Genomic DNA, 23,289 nt, shown 5'->3' with positions numbered 1-23,289 from the left:
AAGGCAGTCTTGAGAGGAAAATACATTGCAATCCAGGCCTATCTCAAGATACAAGAAAAATCCCAAATACAAAATCTAACAGCACACCTAAAGGAAACAAAAACAGGACAGCAAAGACACCCCAAACCCAGCAGCAGAAGAGAAATAATAAAGATCAGAGCAGAAATAAACAATATAGAATCTAAAAAAGTATAGAGAAGATCAATGAAACCAAGAGTTGGTTTTTTGAAAAAATAAACAAAATTGATAAGCCTCTAGCTAGGCTTCTCAAAAAGAAAAGGGAGACGACCCGAATAGATAAAATCACGAGTGAAAATGGGATTATTACAACCAATCCCTCAGAAATACAAGCAATTATCAGGGGATACTATGAAAAATTATATGCCAACAAACAGGACAACCTGGAAGAAATGGACAAATTCCTAAACACCCACACACTTCCAAAACTCAAACAGGAAGAAATAGAAAGCTTCAACAGACCCATAACCAGCGAAGAAATTGAATCAGTTTTATGCCATGTTTAAGAAAAGCTTATAGGTACTAAAATCTAGAGGAAAATACACATACACATAAGTTATTCCAAAAACAAGAAAGACAAATACTACAATGGAGGCATAAAGAATAGGTAAATAAATGAATCACTGACCCAAGTTGGGCCCTGTAAGGATCGAGCAGATTACTGACAAGCATTGTCAGTGGAAGGAGCGGACAGAAAGCCTAGATGGGGAAGGATGTGGCATGTGCTTGTCGTCTGTGAAGCTCTACGAGGTGGCCTAGCGTGACTACAGCAAAATGGTACTGGTTGGGGGAGGAGTAGAGGGGGAACAGTGTAAGACCAGGGCAGACAATGAGGTCGAGAGGCAAGGATGCGGGATGCTGATGTGTTAGTCCATGTTAAATGTCATATATCAGATATTATGTATATGTCACATACCATATATTGTATACACTTACACATTAACGTGTCCCTTACTGGTTGGTATGTAGGCAAAGACTCAGTGCAAATCCACAATCTGTATCTAAATGGTCTTAAGACTGAAGTCACCACACCTTTGTTATATACCTAATATTAGGATAGGAGTCCCAGTCTTCATCAAATATTATGAACAAAGGATACTATGTTAAAGTTAAATTTCAGCGGACACTTTTCATGTGAGAATATTGTATGATAATCAAATACGTATTCTACGTATGCCTCATTCAACCGAACTATACACCCCGAATCAAGGATTACCTGTCCATGGTCCATCTCTTGAAGATGCCGAATGGATGCATTTTTCAAAGGAGAAATAACTCTCCAAATGGGGCTGCCTCGTTTCCACCCAACCTTCAAATGGAGATTTATAAGCTCAGTTAATACCATCAGGTATAAATGGCAACGATCCAGATCGGAAACCTAAGACAGACAACAAAACACGTTAACACGCAGGGCTCGTGGTTTTCATCAACCTGTGAGAGTTCAGACAGAAAACAAATTACCTTATTTAAACGCAGTAGAACAAGATATTAATAAGAGAAAACAAGCCATCTCCTCCAAGAGGCCCTCCATAATCTCCCCGTGCAGAGCTGAAGACATCCTTCCCTGTGCTGACACAGCGACTGCACTTAACGCAACTGCAGCACATGTCACCATTTACTCCTCTTGCTGGCGCTCTGATCACGAGACCCTGGAAGGCAGAGACTGTGTCCTGCCAACTCTTGCGTCCCAGGGCCAACACGTCATAAATAATAACAATTAGAACAAGGACACTGCCTTTGTTTCGGGCAGATTGCGACACTCTGTTCTTACTAGGAAGGCTGCGGTCCCACCTCCCTAAGACGATGACTAAGTTTCAGAGAGGACACACGGCCCACCCAGCATCTCAGGGCTGGTGTGTGGGAGAGGCGGAACTGAACGCCTCGTATCTGAGACTTGTAGACACGTGCTTCAGTCCAGCTCTACCACCCACCGGCCCTGTGACCTAACCTCCGCAGACCTGATCCCTCTTCCACAAAATGCGGAGGGTAACGTCCACCCGTCACAGGGGTTCTGAAAGAACTGAAAGTATGCTAAGTGGACGAGCCCCGAATGGTGGCCCTGATGATGACTACCGTGCTCATTACGGATGATATCCTCGGAGGCCTTCCACGACAACAGGAAGCACAGAATTCATCCATTTAATCAGTTTTTACTGAGCAACCACCACATGTGAGGCACTCCAAGGGCCGGGCCCCCGGGGCAGACAGGAAGAAACAGCTGCAGGAGCTGGCGGAGACCGGACACTGGGGTGACACTGAGAGACAGAGTGCCAGGGAGGATTCTCAAATGAGAGGCTACAGAAACTGGCCAGATGGTGGTACATTTACTGAGAAGGGAACGGTGAGGGCTTCAGTTCTGAATGGCTGAAGTGTGACAGATGCAACTGGGCCATCAAAGAGCGCTAGGCTGACGGGGCGGTAGGCTGGGGAAAGCACCCGGCGGTGAAGACGGAGAGGTAGGGTCCCTGGCACCACCAAAGCTGGGGGTGCAGCCTAGAGCGCCTCCCTCAACAGAAGAGCGTGAGAAAATAAGGGCCTGGGCCACCCTTACAAAAGTGCCGACGTTCGGGGTGCCAGGGTGGCTCAGTGGGTTGAGCGTCCGACTTCAGCTCAGGTCATGATCTCATGGTTCACAAGTTCAAGCCCTGTGTCGGGCTCTGTGCTGACAGCTCAGAGCCTGGAGCCTGCTTCGGATTCTGTGTGTGTGTGTCTCTCTCTCTCTGCCCCTCCCCCACTCGTACTCTCTCTCTCTCTCTCTCTCTCTCTCTCAAAACAAAACAAAACAGAACAAAACAAAAAACACTAAAAGTGCTGACGTTCAAGTCTATGTAGTAGAGAACGGACGGTCAAACAGAAGTGGGGGTGACGGCAGAGCAATGGGGCCACAACCAGGACAGGAAGGTGTCACAGACACTGAGGACGACTGGTGTTTCCAGGGGGGAGTGGTTGATGTGTCCAGCAGGGCTGAGGAGTCAAGGAAACTAGGACTTGAAAAGCACCCATTTGGTTTATGACAACTTTAGAGACAGCTGTTTCCGCGTGACAGAAGAGGCAGAAATCAGAGAACAGAGTGGCAGGGCGTGTTTATAAACAAGCTGACGAAGAGAGGAAAACTGAATGGACCATGGAATTGAGAGGGTCTTTAAGATGAGGGGCTCTTAAGTTATTTCAATGCTCATGAAAAAAAATCCAAGAGACACGGAGAGGCTGAAAATACGAGAGACAGAGAGAGAGAGAGAGAGAGAGAGAGACAGAGAGAGAGACAGAGAGAGGAGGGAGGGAGGGGCGAGAGGGAGAGGGAGGGAGGGAGAGAGGGGATGGACAACCGTAAGGTTCTTGAACGGATGGAACGGTGCAGACTGCTGTGCTCTACAGGAACCCAGGAAGGCGGGAGATGGGTTCAGGTGTGGCAGCTGCTGGTCCCATGTTGCGGGGATGCAGTGTTCCCCGGGGGGGTGCAGTGTGCCTGAGGGGGGGCAGTGTGCCAGAGCAGCTTGCAGCCGAGCGAGGGTCCTCCCTCGCTCTGATTCCACGGCCTCACGTAGGCAACTTGAAATCAGCCATGGAAACTGATACGATACTACGAACCTGTCTTTTTTTTCCCTGAAAGCTGGCTGTTAAATAAAATCACATTAATCCTTCCCCCTTTTTCTTTTAAAAGTTTGTTTATTCTGAGAGACAGAGACAATGCAAGTGGGGGAGGGGCAGAGAGAGCAAGAGAGACCGCGAGAGCAAGAGAGAGAGAGAGAGCAAGAGAGAGAGAGAGAGAGAGAGAGAGAGAGAATCCCAAGTGGGCTTTGTGCTGACAGCCCAGAAGCCCGACTTAGGGCTTGAACTCATGAAACCACAAGATCATGACCTGAGTGGAAATCAAGAGTCTGATGCTTAACCAACTGAGCCACCCGGGCGCCCCTAGTCCTTTCCCTTTTAAAGCTATTTTTAGCTTTAAATTCCAAACAAACCAAAACAGTTACCTTCTGTAACGGGTACATGGAGGCTCATTATACTTCTTTTGTGTATGTCTGAAAATTTCCCGAATGGAAAGATAAGGTAATACTGGTGGTAATAAAGTGATATTGACGCAAAACAAACCCAAAGAGTTACTTCTTTATGAACCGCCTTCTTCAGAACATATGTGTAGCAATGCCACTATGAGCAACTGCTTAATAAGAAGAAAGCTAAACACCCCCCCCCCCACCCCACTCCAACGGGCTTTTTCTCCATATATCTTTGCCTTCCTGTCGTAACAATTCAGGTCTTGCAGCATAAAACTTGCCTTTTTTGTATTTTCACACTTGCTCATGAGGCTTTCAAATATACTTAAGTGAGTATTCTAAAAAAAGGTGAAATAAGCATATTTTCACACTTTGTTCACAATCTATTGATTCTAAACCTTTGACATTTGCCCCTAGAGATTTCAACCAAAAAAAAAAAAAAAAAAAAAAATAAGAATAAGCATTCCTACGTGAATTGGCATTTTCAAAATATTCTTGAAGAAAAAGGGAAATTTCTTTCTTTCTTTTTTTTAAATTCCAGCATAGTTAACATACAGTGTTATATTAGTTTCAGGTGTTATTTTTCTCAGCTGTCCTAGAAGGAACAGTCTGTGGAGAATAGAGACAGAGCAGGTAAGGGGGACACTTACCTCAGAACTGACTGCTTTCTACTCTGTGTTTCAGAATCACTTGCAGAGCTTTGGAAACATATATGTACTATTACCTGGTCCCACCCCAAACATCCCAAGTCAGAATCTCTGGATCCTAAGACCAAATACACATCGAATATGCTAAATATTCCAGATATGTTACACCATGCAAAACTCCCTAGCCCCTGGGAAGTAGATGTATTATCTCCATCTTGCAGATGAGGAAACTAAGGCTCAGAAAAGCTACATAACTTTCCCAAGGACTTGGTTATGACTCAGATGGAATGAAAGTAAGGAGGAGACTCCGGAGCTTGTGTTTTTTTCTGCTTCCTAAGGTGTCTTCTCCAGAAACTATCACATTAATTTTCTCAATTTAATACAGTGCCTGCCAGTAAGTAATCACTCAAATATTGACGAAAAGAATGAAAAGTGACTCCTAGGAATACTTACACTGCTCAGTTCATTCATGGTAAGCCGTCGGAGAATAAATTCAGAAATGCTCTCTGCAGTAGACATGACAAAGTTCTGAAGAAGAGTAAATACCTCATCTGTACAGGAAAAAAAGCGTGCAACTGAATGACAGATGTAAGTTCCTCGGTACAAAAAAAATGCCAGATTTTCTAGTCAAAGTACATCTATGTTAAGCACGTGAGTGAATCACTAACCAAAACTGAATTCCAATAAAACAGCAGTCATTAGTATTATGGGGAAATCTATAATTCACCTTAAAGCTCATTTAGGAGTTTTAGTTCTGGATAAGATGGAGCAGGGACACACCAGCCTCTCTCACTATAAAACCCAGACCGAATAACTGAGCAGCTATGTGGAGCCTCTACAAGGTAAAAATAGTGGGAGGATTCAGAAAGCAGTAACACCAAACACAGTGACCTTGGTCTTCCTGCAGACTGGAACCACGTGCAGGAGCAGTCAAGAAAGCAGGCAGCCTGCTGGGCCCTAACTTTCTCATCAGAGAATGAAAAGGGGGGAACCCCAGAGGAGCAGACAATGAGTCCTTAGGAGATTCCTGAGAGAGAGGTACTCAGGAAAATGGCCCCAGAAAGTGGTCTGTGAACTGCTGGGCTCCCCCTGAGCTGCCCTGCATGGACCGGCTACTAAGCAGCATCCCAAAGACTTTTGGAACTCAACTAACAGAGAGACAGCTGCCCACGTCCCAGACTGGCCACTGGGAGGATCACATGTCAAGGTCAAGACCACACCACAAAGGATCGGAAAACAAAAGTGACAGCAGAACGAACGTACACAGAAGATGGGACATCCGGAATTGGGGCTGAACCTGAAGCTGACTGTCATCGACACAAGAATATCAACGTTCTCCACAGGATGTAAACAAGACCCAGAGTCTCATAACACGATATTCAAAATCTCTAGGATACGATCCAAAACAAGAGGGCACATGAAGCATCAGGAAGTTCCTACCCCACGAGGGAAAAGACAATCTACAAAAGCCAACAAGATGATGCAGATTCTAGAATAATCTGACAAAGACTCCCAAGCAGCTAATGATAAAATGCTTCAACAATCAATCAATACACCCTCTGGAAACATATGGGAAAATAGAAAGTCTCAGCAAAGAAATATAAGATATACACAAAAACCAAATAGGAATTTTGTAGTTGAAAAGTACAATTACTGTAATTTTAAAAACTCACTGGATGGGAACAATAACAGAAAGGAGATGCAAGAAAAAAGAGTTTGTGACCTTGAAAACAGACCAACAAAATAAAATAAATCATATGCAATATGATAGAGTATAACCAAACTGCTGAAAACTAAAGACAAAGAAACAACCTTGAAAGCAGAGAAAAACAGTGTTATTACCTACACAAAGAACACTTGGAATTACCAGAGAATTCTAATGGCAGCCAGAAGCAAATGCAGTATTTTTAAACTGCTGAAAGAAAAGACCCATCAAACCAGAATTTTCTATCCAGCAAAATATTCCTCAAAAGGTGAAATAAAGACACTCTCAGATGAAAAAAAACTAAGAATTCACTGGCAGCAAACCTGTTCCAAAAGAAATGCTAAAAGCTGTTTTTCAAACACAAAGCATATGATGCCCCAGGAAAACACGGGGCATCAGGGATGAGAGAAAAGCAAAAGAAACCACGAACATCTAGGTAAATACAATAGGCTACTCTCTTGAAATTTTTAAAATCTCTTTGAGGGTTAAAAGCAAAAATTCTAACATTGTCTGGTAGTTTTCAGTAAATGCAGATAGAAGACAACTATAATACATGGGGGAGAAAGGGGCAAAGGGAGTCCAGAAGGTGGTCAAGTCTCTACATTCATTTCAAGCAGTAAAACATTAATTCTAAACACACTGTTAGGTATGCACACTGTAATCCCTATAGCAATCACACACAAACACACACACAAAGCTTTAGATGTTTAGTAAAAAACACAATGGGTAAATTAAAATGGAATATGAAGTAATGTTCAAACTGCCCAAAACAAACCAAAAGAGGGAAAGACGGAAATGAAAAACGGGAATAAATGGAACACAAAAAATAAAATGACAGACCTAAACCCAAACATCTATGTAATTACATTAAATGCGAATATTCTACACCAACTAAAAGACAGTGTCAGAATGGCCAAAAAATCATGACATATGCTGTCCGTAAGAAATTCACTTCAAATCTAAGGATGTGAATAGAATAAAAGTAAAAAATACCAGGGAATGATACTATGCAAATTCTAATCCGAAGGAAGTAGGAGTGGTTATATCACTACCAGGCAAACTAGACTTCAGAGTAGAGGAAATAACCAGGGATAAAAAGGGGTATTACATATTGAGGAAAGAGTCAACTCACCAAGAAAACACACTCTTCTAAATGTGAACACATAGGCACCTAACAACAGAACTGCAAAATACAGGACGCCAAACCCACAGAACTAGAAAGGAAAAGAGGCAAACTCAAACTCAGACCTGGGGACTCCAGCACTCCCCTCTCAGTAACAGAGGAAACAGACACATCAAGTATATAAAATTGAGACGCACCACATAAGTCTTGGATCTGACATTTATAGGACACTCCACCCACCAACGGCAGAATACACATTTTTTCCAGGTGCGCATGGAACAGTAGCTAAGACAGACCATACCCTAGATCATAAAACAAACCTTAATGAAGTTGTAAAAACTGAAAAGTGTACAAAGTATGCTCTCTGCCTAGAATAGAGTAAAAATGACAGAAAGATAATAAGAAAATCTCCAAACACATTTCTAAGTGATTCACGAGTAAAAGAGAGAGTCTCAAGAAAAGTTAGAAAATACTTTGCACTGAAATACAACACACCAAAAGATCTGGGATGCAATTAAAGCAAAACTTAAAAAAAAAATTATAGCATGAGAGGTCATTTTCAAAAAGATCTAAAATCTACAACCTAAACTTCCACCTTAATTTTTTTTAAATAGGCAAAATAAACTAAAAGCAAGCAGACAGAAGCAAACAAAAAACAGGAAGGAAATTGGAAAAAAAAAAAATCAACAGGGGCGCCTGGGTGGCTCAGCTAGTTAAGCGTCCAACTCTTGGATTTTGGCTCAGGTCATGATCTCACAGTTTTTGAGTTGGAGCCCCACGTCGGGCTCTGTGCTGATAGCGTGGAGCCTGCGTGGGATTCTGTCTCCTTCTCTCTCTGCCCCTCTCCCACTTGCTTCCACTTGATGCTTAACTGACTGAGCCACCCATGGGCCCCAAATTTAAAAAATTTTAAACACAGGGCACCTCAGTGCTCAGTCAGTTGGGTGTCCAATTCTTGATTTCAGCTCAGGTCATGATCCCAGGGTCATGAGATTGAGCCCCGCATTGGGCTCTACACTGACATTGAGGAGCCTGCTTGGGATTCTCTCTCCCTCTCTCTCTGCCCTTCCCCCACTTGCGCTCGCTCTCTCTCTCCAAAACAAATAAACAAACTTTAAATAAATGATTTAAAACACAACTCAGTCAAAGTTGCCCCAAAGAGCATACTGCCAAGCCTCAATCCCAGCAGCTCACAGTAAGTCTACCTGGGTATTTCTGACTTTACCCTTATTTCTTCACTGCCCCTCGTACTGGTAATTAATTCCCAGACTGTTTCCTCATTTATAAAATGGAAATAGCTCTTTTCTATTTTCCTCTTCCTTCATAAAAGAAATCTTCAGGATTAAGGTCTAGTTACAGTTAATGAAGCTTGATATGGTTTACCAGTCAAATGGAAGCCAACGGCTATCAAAATCAGTATTTCCCTAGCTCTTCCTTGGTGACGTAAAGAGAGATATGCCTGAGGTACAACAGGAACACTGACATTCTGTGGGAAAGAATATAAAGCGTGTACACATTTAGGGACGCGAAGCTGGAAAGAAAGACACTTCACGACCTTATAAAGCTGAATGTGCACATACCCTAGGAACCAGTACACAACGCTGGAGAGAGACACACACAGGCCCACAAGACATGGAGACACATGTTGGTGGCAGCACACATGTGACAGTCATAGCCACACTCCAACGTCCAGCACTAGGAAAGCGCATAAATAGCAGTGCCATCATACGAAAGATTACACAACGGGGAAAGTAACGAAGTCTAACAAAGGATGTGGAGGAAGCTTAGAAACACGTGAAGTGGGAAAAGTTACAGAAGACTTCCTACGGTGAAGCGACATTTCTGTAAAGCTCAAAAGCAGGAAAACTGGACAGTACGTTGTTGAGGAATACCTACAGATGAAATAAACCCATTTTTTAAAGTGCACGGAAGTGATAAAGACAAAAGTCAAAATTAGGAGGCAAACAGAGGGGACGGTGGGGTAACAGGTAACATTGTTCTTAGCTTAGGTAGTAAGTTCACAGGTGTTTGATTATCGGGCATTGTAACTTACATATAACATCACACACTCGTGTGTGTGTCAAATACCACAGTTTTCCAAATGGTGCCTATGACCCAGTCCTGCACTTGAAAGCACTGAGCTTAGTACAAACAGTCAACACATGTCAAAGGAACCCAAATTCATGGCCTTAGCGAGTTGAAAAGCTTATAAAAAGTTACCATTACATGCGTCCAGCACCTGATTCTGCTGCCAGTATCAAAAATATCAGAATTTGGAAACTGGCTTTAAAAGTTCACAGGCCACACGTTAAAATATAATCCCATCAGTGTTTTCCTCAGGCTTTGCCTCACAGCAGCGCTTCTCTAGGATTTTCACACAGCAAATTTCTAAAATGCCAAGTGAAACTGGTGAGAACGGACTGGGAATCAAGGCTCATCCATGAATATTCTTGTCTCTAGTGTCTGTGCTTTTCAGCTACTGTTCTGCATGTATCTTTGTTTAAGGAGAGACGAACTCAACGTTTCCATTACCACTACACTTTCTGTATGAATTATTTTCTACTTAAAAGGTACTTAGAGGGGCGCCTGGGTGGCTCAGTCGGTTAAGCGGCCGACTTCAGCTCAGGTCATGATCTCGCCATCCGTGAGTTCGAGCCCCGCATCGGACTCTGTGCTGACAGCTCAGAGCCTGGAGCCTCTTCGGATTCTGTGTCTCCCTCTCTCTGACCCTCCCCCATTCATGCTCTGTCTCTCTCTGTCTCAAAAATAAATGTTAAAAAAAAAAATTAAAAAAAAAAAAAGGTACTTAAGAGGGGCACCTGGGTGGCTCAGTCAGTTCAGCATCTGACTTCGGCTCAGGTCATGATTTCATGGTTCATGGCTTCAAGCCCTGCATTTGGCTCTGTGCTGACAGCTCAGAGCCTGGAGCCTGCTTCAGATTCTGCGTCTCCCTCTCTCTCTCTGCCCCCTGCCCCTGCTCGTGCTCTCTCTCTCTCTCTCTCTGAAAAATAAAGATTAAAAAAAAAAAGGTACTTAGAGACCAATGTATTTGCAAACAACTCTTTATAAAATGACTACCATTCTCACGCTTTAGCTTAATCTCTGCAACATCTATCATAGTGGCCATGAGAAAGGGATCTTGCTGTAACATATATGAAATAGGGATCATTTTCATGGTCTGGAAATCAATGACTGAGCATAAATGGAAAAAAAAAAAAGACAAGCAAAGAAGATCAAGTTGTAAAATCAACAGTAACTGGCACATATGCAAAGGCTTTGTTGTCAGCTCCATGAGGGCAGGGGGCTTGTACCTTCACTGCTGGATCCCCAGTACCACCGGGAAATAGTCGATATCTGCTGAATGCATAAAGTAATCCTCTTATTTCAAAGACTCAGGAATGTCCTCTCATTCCAAACACCAACAATATACCAAGCAAGACACCAACAGAAACTATTTGTCCTCACCATCTTGGGTACTGGAACCTTTCAACATGCAAGTGTGCAATAACTTCACCAGCAACTGCAGGCATCTGTCAGTTTTCAGCAAGGGCATGTAGGCATTTGTGCCCAACTTCATAAGGGATTCCAGAAGAGGATCTAAGAATATCCTTAATACATTCTGTGTTCTCCGCTTTTCACTAGATATTAAAAGACATGCCCAAATCAAGCATTTCAAAACCATGAAGAAATTCGTTTCCATCTATAACTTGCGGAACTGGTTATATAACTAACGGATTCAGTTAGACAGAATTAGTCTTCTAGATGATGCAGACACGTAGCACCTGTTAGGACGGATCTCTCCCTCTGGCCTCTTCGCTGACCTCTCCAGTCTGTGCTTTCTCAGGGAGTACAGCATTGCACTCACAAAGAAAGCACAGGGAAGAACGTCCCACACTCAACTTTAAGCACAAGTATAAAGGGAATCCTATACCCAATTCATTCGGAAATTAACATGCTGAGACCCTGCTACAATAATTTAAAAACAAAACAAAACAAACATATGCTAGCCAAGGAAATGAGATGTTAACAAAAAATACAAAGAATTAAGGATTTATAAAAAAAACATCATAACCAACTTTAGTACTAAAGCTTTGTCTGGAGGGGCGCCTGTGTGGCTCAGTCGGTTAAGCGGCCAACTTCGGCTCAGGTCATGATCTCGCGGTCCGAGAGTTCGAGCCCCGCATTGGGCTCTGTGCAGACAGCTCAGAGCCTGGAGCCTGTTTCAGATTCTGTGTCTCCCTCTCTCTGACCCTCCCCGTTCATGCTCTGTCTCTCTCTGTCTCAAAAATAAACAAACGTTAAAAAAAAAAAAAATTAAAAAAAAAAAAATTTAAAGCTTTGTCTAGAAAAGAGATTTGATGTTAATCAAATTAACTGCATATCATGCAAATACATGAGCAAGTGGAAGTTGCTTTCTGCAACAATCATAATCTGGTGAGAACCGATCTGCGCACATTTTCAAAATATAAATGAGATCGCTTTATCTTTATTACATTAATAAAAAGTACACGTTTTACAAATGTGTTGGGTTTGACCAACCCAGTAAATTTCTTTACCCAATCATATGCGAGAATCTTAAAATCTGTTCTAATATTCTTATATAAAACCAGTGATTATTGTATATAGTGTTTCTGACCTTCTCGAACAGCTGAACTTACTAACCTAAAAGCCTAATAAGGCCCTATTCATATTAATTTATTGTTAATTTTAGGCATTTCTTTAGTGTACTGACAATGCTCTAGTTTCTTCTTTTAATACCCTGTGATCAACTCCATACAAATAATCATGGAAAAGTCTGAACAGGTACCATAAATTTGATTAGCCTTTTTTTTTTTTTTTTTTAGCTTGGAAACACTTACCTGTATTGAGACTTCATTCCTTCCACATCTACAGCCAACAAGACCATCATTGCAATAAGCTTGGCTTCAAACCAGTCAGGCATAAAGCAGTTTTCTCCTGCTTGAATAATAATAGTCAAGGTTTGCAAAGTGTTAACAAAATCCTTCAAAGATGAGGTTTCAAAACAAAACAGCCAAATGATTATGTCTTATCAATATCAGATTATAAGAGCTGAGATGAAATGCAGGACAACACCTTACAGTATAGCTCATCGTTACACGTGTTTAAATACAAACAAACAGGGGCACCTGAGTGGCTCAGTAAGCTAAGCATCCCACTTCAGCTCAGGTCATGATCTCACAGTTCGTGTGTTCGAGCCCTGCATCGGGCTCTGTGCTGACAGCTTAGAGCCTGGAGCCTGCTTCAGATTCTGTGTCTCCCTCTCTCTCTCTCTCTCTGCCCCTCTCCTGCTCACGCGCGCTCTCTCTCTCTCTCTCTCTCAAAAATAAACATTAAAAAATAAATAAAACAAAACCAATGCCTTCTGCAGCACACAGATAAAGGAACTGACCTAGGTACTGAAGACACAATGGCTCCTGTGCTAACGGAATCTACGTTGCAGTAGAGGAGAAAAACATTCGTCAAAGAACAATGAAATGTGAAATGACAACTGTAGTGACTGGTATAAAATGTCACGAGGGAAGTGCACACTAGGAGGCTATGCCCTCCTCTCTCTGGGCAGTAAAGAGAAAGTCCCTTGAAGAACGAGTAGGCTGAGCACAAAGGCTGGGAAAGAGTACAGTAGTTGAAGGGATGCAAGGCCTTCCCAAGTTAGGAAGAGCACATCAAGGGTCCTCTGAAGCAAGCCGTGCTCCAGGAGATAGAGGGGCGCCCATGCAGCAGGGACTCACAAGTGCGAGGAGTGCCAAAGATGAGGTTGCAGAAACAGCCAGGGAAGAGACCAGAAGACTCAGCAGGCCATGCAAAGAATTCCTGTCTTGACCCTAAAGGCAAGGGAAGCCACTGGAGGTTAAAGTGAAGGCATATAAAACAAAGGGAGGAAACATCTGTAGATCCAAATTAGTAGTTTAAACAGATTTCTCCAGGCACAATGTGGGAGACAGACTGTAGGGGAAGCAAGAGGAGATTCAAGTGGATGGGTTAAGAGACAATTCTAGTATTCCAGTTGAGAGAAGAAAATTCCCTAAAATGTAACCAGGAGGAGGATGGAATAGATATGGACACAAAGGCTCTGGAGCCTCAGACCTGCATCTGAACCCCAGTCCTGTGCTCGTTAGCTGTGGGACCCTGGAATAACTAACTGCTTATCCTCTCAGAAAACTTAGGTCTATGCTGAAACTAACCTAACACTGTGTGTCAACTACACTTTAAAAAAAAAAAAAAAAAAGTTTAGGTCACCTTCTATGAAATCAAGCTAACAAATAAGACTTTCCTTGGGTTTATTATAAAAATACACGAAAAGTTTCTAGAATAAATTTTGGAAGAGAGAACATGGTTAACAGATAAAATGAGTATTTCCCATCTCTGAAAGCCAGTTAAATTAAAATAAGGCATGAAGAGAAGATTTCTTCTTTATTCGTGGTGTATTACTATAGGGAGGTCACACTTTTCACCTCAATTTCCAAGAAAATTTTCAGCAAGAGATCTAGTTTTCCAGCCCAGAAGTTTAAATACTTAAACCATTTTCTTAAACACTCTAATATATTTTGGGGATAATTTATTTTGATACAAATTTATTGGAATAGTACAGAAGATGGACAATAGTAAAAACATGTTTGCATGTAGGAGAACTCAGTTAAAAAAATACAACAAAAGGAAAAACTTTGTTAGATATTTTAAAAAATCTTATAAATGGCACTTAGTTGCCGTCAATAAAAAATCTGCTCATATTTATTAAAAAAATCCCAATGTTGGTGCTATCTAGAAAAATTAAGTAAGTCACATTTATCAGTGTAAAGATGAGTTATTCAAACTTATCCTCTGCAACATCTTTTCTCTCATTAATGCTTTACATCCCATATTTACACTGAAAATTCATTTATAAACACAGACTAAAATGAAATCAAATGTCAATACGCTCTTCAGTTCCCTCTATGCTCTTTTTTTTTTTTTTAGTTCCCTCTATTTTGAAGAGCATTCATATAATCAGATACCCTTGACCTCACAGGAGGTGGAGGGGGTGGGGGTGCTATTTAAGAAGGAAACCTTTCCAAATCACAGTGGCCCTTAAGCATCTTCTCCACTTACACAGCATGTGAGCAGGAAGCCTTTGTATGTAAATACTACATGTTTTGGTATGAACAACACCAAAACATGAGCTGGGTCCTCAAAGTGGCTACCCTGACAGTTCTCACTTCCTCCGGCAAAATACCAAGAGCACATTTCTAGAAGCACAGACCCTGTCTGAAATCTTGAGCAATTTTTCACCTTGGATACTGAAAGGGAAGGTTGTAAATGAGAAGTTTAGTGGATTTTTAATGCCTTCTGCTGTCAAGGAATTCACAGTACGAGGCCAGTAATAACTGGGCGCCTTACTCCTCCAGAGGAAGGCACACCTTTGCAGGGAATTTTGCGGCAGGTTGCTTCCTGAGTACTTCGTCTCCATACTAAGCAAATCCATGCTTCAGTGCAGTGGGTCTCAAACTTCAAAATAACTGGAGATTTTATTAATACAGAGGGTGAGCTCCTACCCAGAAGTTGATTCAACAGGTTTGGGATAGAGCTGGAGAATTTGTATTTCAAAACAGTTTCCAGGTGATGTTGGCATGGCTGATCTGGAAACCATACTCTGCAAACAACTGGCAGAGAATTCCTATTTATGCTCCGTTTTCTCTCCCTGGAGGTAGAAAAGTGGAGGCAACAGTGGTTTTAAGGAAACAAAAGAATCGCTGGCTATTATTAATCACCTTAATGCAACTTAGCCCTGAATCACCAGTCAAACCTTGCCACCGTGAATTTTAAAAACGGAGTGCAATTCTAGAAAATGCAAACTAATCCAGTGTCTTGAGAGCACATCAGGGCTCGTCTGTGCTTGGAGGAGAAAGAGGTAGAAGCAGGAGGTAAGAATTATAAAGGGGTGCGAAAACACTTTTGAGCCTGACAGTTATGTTCGTCACACCTTGCTATGCTGGTGGTTTCATATATACATAGGTCAAAACCCATCACACCGTACAGCTTACGTATGAGCAGTTTAACATACATCGATTATACCTCAAAGCTATTTTTGTCATTTGTTGTACAACTGCAATATACTACTTTGGGGTTATTCCATAGCTCTACATTTCTTAGTTACATTTCAAGTAGGCATATTAACCTCAAAATCTTCACCTATCAAATATCCTTTCTGAGGACCACTTGATTTCAGTATAAATTTCTTCAAATGTATTTCACATTCTGGTTAATCTTAGCACATCCAAGTTCTGACAAGCCTTTGGTGCTATTTCCAAACTGTTGCACTTTCTATAATTTCTGAAAGTTCTTTAACATTTTTGTTTGTTTGTAGGTGATGCTGGTTCTGTGTGGTTTTTGTTGTTGCTTTGTCCTATTGTCTTAGGTATCGTGTGAACAACACAGCGTGTGTGTGTGTGTGTGTGTGTGTGTGTGTGTGTGTACCTCATATCCATCCTTACCTCTTACCATTCTTTCTTGAGCTCCGTGTCATAAATACACTGATGAAAGATACACAGATATACAAATCCACAGATGGATAGTTGCCTGCCTACTTTCTGCTCCCCGGATGCAAGTTCATCCAAGCCTTGTGGGATGCTCCTTCCCTCTTTTCACCATAATTTCTATTCACACGTCAGACGTCACCCACCTGGTGACGTCCCGCTACCTCCGCTGGTCTACCTGTTCTAAGCAGACAACTGCTCGTACAAGCTCCCCATCCCAGTGCTTATGGCTTTCAAGGCACTGTGCTAGGATTATCTGCTTACTTATCAACTTCCTTGCTAGATGATGCTCCTTCTGAGGGCAAGGGATACAGCTTTTATCTCTGTAATTCCCATGCCTGGCACTTAGAAAACACATGATATGTGCTTGCTGAATCAATAGTATGAAAGCTACCTGTACTAACTGTATACCAAAAGCCAAAGAAAAAGCTACTTTAGATGTAGAACCTGACTGAAAATAGTGTTTTGGCCAATGAGTCTTTATATAAAAATGAATGTGAATATTATATGTATCTTACATTCAGAAACTCAAGATAAGTATCGTTTGCTTTGGAATTTATTCATTTGGTCTCGGAATTGCCCAGTAACTGTCAATTAAACTTCATAAAGGCACTTAGCCAAGGGCATTAAAAATCAAACAAACAAAAATATTAAAACACAAATGCTTCCTTTGCACTTGAAATCAAGTTTTAATTTTTTTAAAAACTTAAAATAGCATGTTATATATTAAATAGTATATTTTAAGTTCTAGAAATATTAAAGAAATTCTAAAAATATCGTTTCATCCGATTTTGAGTATCTAATCAGATCTGACACTGTTATATACTCTAAATTATAAAACAAGTTCTATAGATATTTCAGGGAGCTTAACGTGTGTTTACTCTAGTAGGAACTAAAATTTATTTACTTTTGTAGGCCTAACAAAAGAATCCTCCAAGTAACAGCACAGAATTATTAGACATAGAGTAAAATACAAAAGAGAAATATTCTACCAAGGAAGAAGAGATGAACTCACACATTTTGGAAAGATAATTATCTGATCGTTTAAAACCTATTCCATGATCAGAGAAATCAGTACATGAACACAACTTAGTCTGAGACAACGCTAGGAAATTTAAGACACGTTAAATTCAAAGATGTAATTTACCCAAATTATCCCTAACGACTTCAATGAAGAAGCATTAGAAATGTAAGAAGAATCCTAATTAATGAATCTGCTAATAGTTCTTCCCTTATGTAGTCTTACACATTTCCCCAAAGAAGTTGGAAAATTGATATCGGCTAAGTATCTGGTAAAAAGAAAAAAAACTAACAAAACCACCCTTTCAAACATAACTTTTCTCTAAAACTACTTTTCAAAATCAGTTCATCTTACATGTGATGTTTTGAAAACAAACACATAAGAGCTACCCATATTTATCTACAAATATTTCCACTTACAGAGGCTCTAAAAACACATAGGCGGTATGGAGCCTGTGAAGATTCAGTAATTATAGAATAAATTTGTGTCCAATTCCTACTTTGGCAACCTACTAGTTTCTTAAAACATACAAAAATAGTTTGAAAACCTCAAGCCCTAGAACAGATAAAGTACAAGTAGGAAACGTATTTTTACATTCCATTATTCACATCTGGCTGAAAATAGGAGTTGGATACCAGTATATCACGCATTTCTTCGTTAAGCGTGTATCTTGATCTGAAAAACTAGTTAAAAGTCCTTTGAAGACAATTTGGTGATACCAATCCATATAAATGATTTCAGACTTACTTTCCAAAGCAGGTGACTTCATATACTCTTGAACTAGGTTCTTCACGTAAGCATTTAGAGAGGACGTCTCAGGAAGTCCAACGCAACTACAATCTGAGGCTCTCCTAAAACAGTTTTCATTAACACGCAACCAATCACAGAGCTAGGAAGAAAAAATAGTTTTTATTTTAAAAACCTACCTGAACAAAGGGTTTCTAATTGCCCTAAGCCAATTTTCTTTCTTCCACAATAAACTGAATTTAAATAACTGAACACAACAAAGTAATAAAATATTTAGTCATGATGGAGTTCTACAGATAATAGTGCAGACAGAAAAAAAAAACGTGTATATGTATATACATGTAGGTATCTGTGTATATACACATGTGGGTGTTTCAACCTCCCTCAGAGAGTGTGTAAACTTCATTAACAGGCAAGAATTTTTAAAGAATGGCGGCACCTGGGTGGCTCGGTGCATTAAGCATGCAACTCTTGATCTTGGCTCGGGTCACGATCTCACGGCTTGTAAGATCGAGCCTCCCAGAGGGCTCTACACTGACACCATGGAGCCAATTGGGATGCATTCTCATTTTCTCTCTCTCTCTCTCTCCCTCTGCCCCTCCCACGCTCACAGGCCAACAGGCACGCCCACACTCTCTCTCTCCCGAAACAAACAAACTTAAAAAAAAATTTTTTTAAGTACCTAATATATAGTACACATTTTGATAGGGTCTTCTAAAGAACATCTCTGTGAAAAGTGACACATTACGTAAAACAAATTACAACCTTAAAATTCATTCCAACTTAACACACAAAAATAAAGATATGTTTGAGAGAATGCAGAATGTATTAAGTTGTAATTAAAGTTCCCACCTTCCTGACAAGGCTACTTTCTATCATACGTACCTTTTGAAATGCATGAATTAAAAAGAGAAATACTAGTCCTTTCCCATTACATCTTTTGGAAGATGTACAAAACTACAAGTCACAGAATTCAACTTTGATCACGCATAATTGTGAATTCTGTTTTGAAATCTAATTATGTTCTTGGTTTTCCTTTTACAGCACATCTCTTACTGTACACATTCAACATACAATTTTTTTTTAATTTTTTTTTTTAACGTTTATTTTTGACACAGAGAGAGACAGAGCATGAACAGGGGAGGGGCAGAGAGAGAGGGAGACACAGAATCTGAAACGGGCTCCAGGCTCTGAGCTGTCAGCACAGAACCTGATGCGGGGCTCGAACTCGCGGACCGTGAGATCGTGACCTGAGCCGAAGTCGGACGCTTAACCGACTGAACCAACCAGGTGCCCCACAACATACGAATTTAAATACGAAGTCAATCATTATGAAAGAAGTCTTTCTAAAAAATAAGAATTTTCTTAGAATTTTCTCCTTATTGAGGTCATCCAAAATTACATGCAAGGAGACCGTGATGCATCACCTGACCAAAGACAAACTTCATGAATGAATGAATCAGTCAAGACTAAAACCAACATCCCATAGGTGCCAATGAACGAGCAGTTCAGAAACACCAATGTGTAGCTCTTTATTATCAAGTCAGAGAACTGTAAAATCTCACAGGGAGGCCAGCGAGGATACTGATCTCTCAACAGAATATACTTTTTCTTTATATTCCTCTCACACTGGTCAGGCTACGTTTCTTAATTACTGCTGTAAAACGTGTGAGGTTTTCCAAATCTTGCATTTCCCACAAGCGGCATCCTACTATGACAAAATAACCGACAGACAAGTAAAGTCAAATTCATATCTGCTTCTTCCTTCCATCAAATCTGTCACAAGACTCAGAATGTTGTCTTCTTCAAAGAGTTTTCATGTCAGAATTATGATTTAAAATGGCATCTACCTAGCAGTCTCTGGGAGACAGGTTCCCTTGATTTCCCATTAAAATACAAGTCTCAAACGTTTATTTGGATACTGTCAAGGAAACGAGAAGATGCCACAGACTGAGGAAACTATTTGCGAGAGACACATTTCTGGTAAAGGATTGGTATCCAAAATAGACAAAGAACTTACCGTTACGAAAACAAATAACCCGATTTTTACAAACAAGCAGATATCTGAACAAACGCCTCATCAAAGAAGATACACAAAGAGCAAACAGCATATGAAAAGGCGTTCAGCATCACATCACTAGAGAACCGCAAATTAAAAAACAAGATAGATACCACCACACGCCTCACAGAATGGCTAACGTTCAAACCACTGACAACACCAAATGCTGATAAGGATGGGGGGCAACAGAAGTCTCCTTCGCTGCTTGTGGGAATGCAAAATGGTACAGCCACTTTGGAAGACAATTTGGGCTCTCCTTAAAAAACTGAACATTCTCTTAACATAATCCACAGCAACTGTGCCTTTTGGTATGCACTCAAATGAGTTAAAACGTTATGTCCATATAAAAACCTGTATGTTAATGTTTAGAGCAGCTTTATTCATAATTGCCAGAATTTAAAAACAACCGAGGTGTCTTTTGGGAGGTGAATAAATGAATGAGCAGTGGTATATCAGACAATGGAATGTTATTCAGTGATAGGAAGATGTGAGCTATCAAGCCATGAAAAGACATGCATATTTCTTAGTGAAAGACGCTAATCGGAAAAGGCTTCACAGCATAGGATTCCAGTTAGAGGACATTCCGGAAAAGGCAGAACGATGGATGCAGAGAAAGTATCAGTGGTTGCCCAGGGTTTGGGGCTGGGGGGAGAGAAGAAAGGGACAAGTAGGTGGAGCACAGGGGATTTTTAGGGCAGTGAGACTCATCGGTGTGATAGGGTAATGGTATTTGTGTCATTACACACTTACCAAAGTCCATGAAATATACAAAGAGTGAACCCCAATGTAAACTATGGACATTAGTTAATAATCATGTATCAATACTGGCTCATCAATCATAACAAATATATCCCATTAACGCAAGATGTTAATAATAGAGAGGGAGGAGGAGGGGACTGGTGAGGAGGTGTAGGGACCTCTCTGCACCTTCTGTTCAGTTTCTCTGTGAACCTAATACTGCCCTTGAATTTTAAGAATTACTTAGGTTGAGCTATAGGAAAATGCCATTTCCACAGGTTAAAACTGACCGAATATCAATGATTTTACGTGATTCAACATAATAGAGATTGCTACTGCAATGAGGACACTACCCCATATGCACTATAGCCAGAACTATGCTAAGGTACATATATACATATTTGCTTCTATTTTTAAACAGAAAGAATTAAAGTTCGGGTTCAGCTATAAACCACCAGCCTGTAAGCTTTGTGAGGACAGTGGCCATGTGTATCCTGCTGACCACGGATTCCCAAAACTCAGCACGGAGTCCAGTGTGTGCAAAGTGTGCACACGACAGTCTTCAGTAAACCAAGACATTAAGGGATAAGCAAACAGACCAAAAGAAAGTTAAAAAGAAGGAAAAAGATGAAGACATAGGAATGACTCAGAGAATAGAGAAAATAAGTGGAACTAATTAAGAAATCTAAGGGGGGCTCCTTGCTGACAAATAAAACAAGCATCCGGCTGGTCAGAGGGGAAAGGACAAAAATGGTAGAGTGTGTCAGACTTAGTGTGGATCAAGCATAGTCTGAAACATTTTCACACGCATTTTCTGAAACCTTACCATTCACACTGTGTCCCAAGATAAATTTCAGATGGATTCACCACAATTTACAAACTGTACACATCAATGCCATGAAGTGACCTCATTTGAATACTTGAACAAAGCTGAATATTTGAACAAACAAAAAGCAAAGTACAAACACACTTACTGGGCATCTGGAGAAATTTAAACATCGAATATTTGAAATCAAGAAATTATCATGAACATTTTTAGGTATGATAAGAGCCTATTTCAGCCCTTTTTAAAAAAATGTTTTTAATGATTTATTCATTTTTTGAGAGAAAGAGAGAGAGAGAGACAGGGTGTGAGTCAAGTAGGGACAGAGAGAGAGGGAAACACAGAATCCAAACCAGGATCCAGGTTCTGAGCTCTCAGCACAGAGCCTGACACGGGGCTCGAACCCATGAACCACGACATCATGACCTGAGCCAAAGTCGGATGCTTAACCGACTGAGCCATCGAGGTGCCCCTATTTAGCCCCTTTTAAAGTCTTTATCTTTTTTTTTTTTTTTTTTTTTTTTTAATTTTTTTTTCAACATTTATTTATTTTTGGGACAGAGAGAGACAGAGCATGAACGGGGGAGGGGCAGAGAGAGAGGGAGACACAGAATCGGAAACGGGCTCCAGGCTCTGAGCTGTCAGCACAGAGCCCGATGCGGGGCTCGAACTCCCGGACCGCGAGATCGTGACCTGGCTGAAGTCGGACGCTTAACCGACTGCGCCACCCAGGCGCCCCTAAAGTCTTTATCTTTTAGCAGCACATACTTCTAGATGAAATGATGAGATCTGACACAGAAGTCCAACAAAAAGAACTGATTCAATAAATTCTAAAAGATTTAATCACCTGAAATTTTAAATATCACATGGTGGAAGATTATTTAGCAACATGTTAAAATGCTCAAATGTACGTGAAGATGAAAAATAAAATTCGGTGGCACAAAAACAGACACATAGACCAATGGAATAGAATAGAAACCCCAGAACTAGACCCACAAACGTATGGCCAACTCATCTTTGACAAAGCAGGAAAGAACATCCAATGGAAAAAAGACAGCCTCTTTAACAAATGGTGCTGGGAGAACTGGACAGCAACATGCAGAAGGTTGAAACTAGACCACTTTCTCACACCATTCACAAAAATAAACTCAAAATGGATAAAGGACCTGAATGTGAGACAGGAAACCATCAAAACCTTAGAGGAGAAAGCAGGAAAAGACCTCTCTGACCTCAGCCGTAGCAATCTCTTACTCGACACATCCCCAAAGGCAAGGGAATTAAAAGCAAAAGTGAATTACTGGGACCTTATGAAGATAAAAAGCTTCTGCACAGCAAAGGAAACAACCAACAAAACTAAAAGGCAACCAACGGAATGGGAAAAGATATTTGCAAATGACATATCGGACAAAGGGCTGGTATCCAAAATCTATAAAGAGCTCACCAAACTCCACACCCGAAAAACAAATAACCCAGTGAAGAAATGGGCAGAAAACATGAATAGACACTTCTCTAAAGAAGACATCCGGATGGCCAACAGGCACATGAAAAGATGTTCAGCGTCGCTCCTTATCAGGGAAATACAAATCAAAACCACACTCAGGTATCACCTCACGCCAGTCAGAGTGGCCAAAATGAACAAATCAGGAGACTATAGATGCTGGAGAGGATGTGGAGAAACGGGAACCCTCTTGCACTGTTGGTGGGAATACAAATTGGTGCAGCCACTCTGGAAAACAGTGTGGAGGTTCCTTAGAAAATTAAAAATAGACCTACCCTATGACCCAGCAATAGCACTGCTAAGAATTTACCCAAGGGATACAGGAGTGCTGATGCATAGGGGCACTTGTACCCCAATGTTCATAGCAGCACTCTCAACAATAGC

At 40.9% G+C, this 23,289-nt stretch overlaps 1 protein-coding gene across 5 annotated transcripts in view; it reads right to left on the bottom strand.

Annotated features, from left to right (window-relative positions):
- Window positions 1-23,289, bottom strand: part of TARBP1 (TAR (HIV-1) RNA binding protein 1) — a 92,813-nt gene that overhangs the window by 48,330 nt on the left and 21,194 nt on the right. For 3 of the 5 annotated variants that reach the window (XR_006701407.1, XM_045437326.1, XM_045437329.1), the window contains 5 exons: window positions 17,788-17,929; window positions 12,348-12,447; window positions 10,954-11,126; window positions 5,114-5,211; window positions 1,235-1,396 (listed from right to left, as the gene is read on the bottom strand). Coding sequence is in view for 4 of the 5 variants with exons in the window: in XM_045437326.1 (XP_045293282.1) it covers window positions 1,235-1,396; window positions 5,114-5,211; window positions 10,954-11,126; window positions 12,348-12,447; window positions 17,788-17,929 (675 nt within the window). In the remaining variant the exon portion in view is untranslated. The remainder of the gene's footprint in view (window positions 1-1,234; window positions 1,397-5,113; window positions 5,212-10,953; window positions 11,127-12,347; window positions 12,448-17,787; window positions 17,930-23,289) is intronic. The other 2 variants (XM_045437328.1, XM_045437327.1) reach the window with 2 other exon arrangements.

The sequence above is a fragment of the Leopardus geoffroyi genome, chromosome D2 (genome assembly GCF_018350155.1).
Source record: "Leopardus geoffroyi isolate Oge1 chromosome D2, O.geoffroyi_Oge1_pat1.0, whole genome shotgun sequence".
NCBI lineage: Eukaryota > Metazoa > Chordata > Mammalia > Carnivora > Felidae > Leopardus > Leopardus geoffroyi.
The sequence above is the reverse complement of the archived record's forward strand: the minus strand, read 5'-3'. Positions and strand labels throughout refer to the sequence as shown.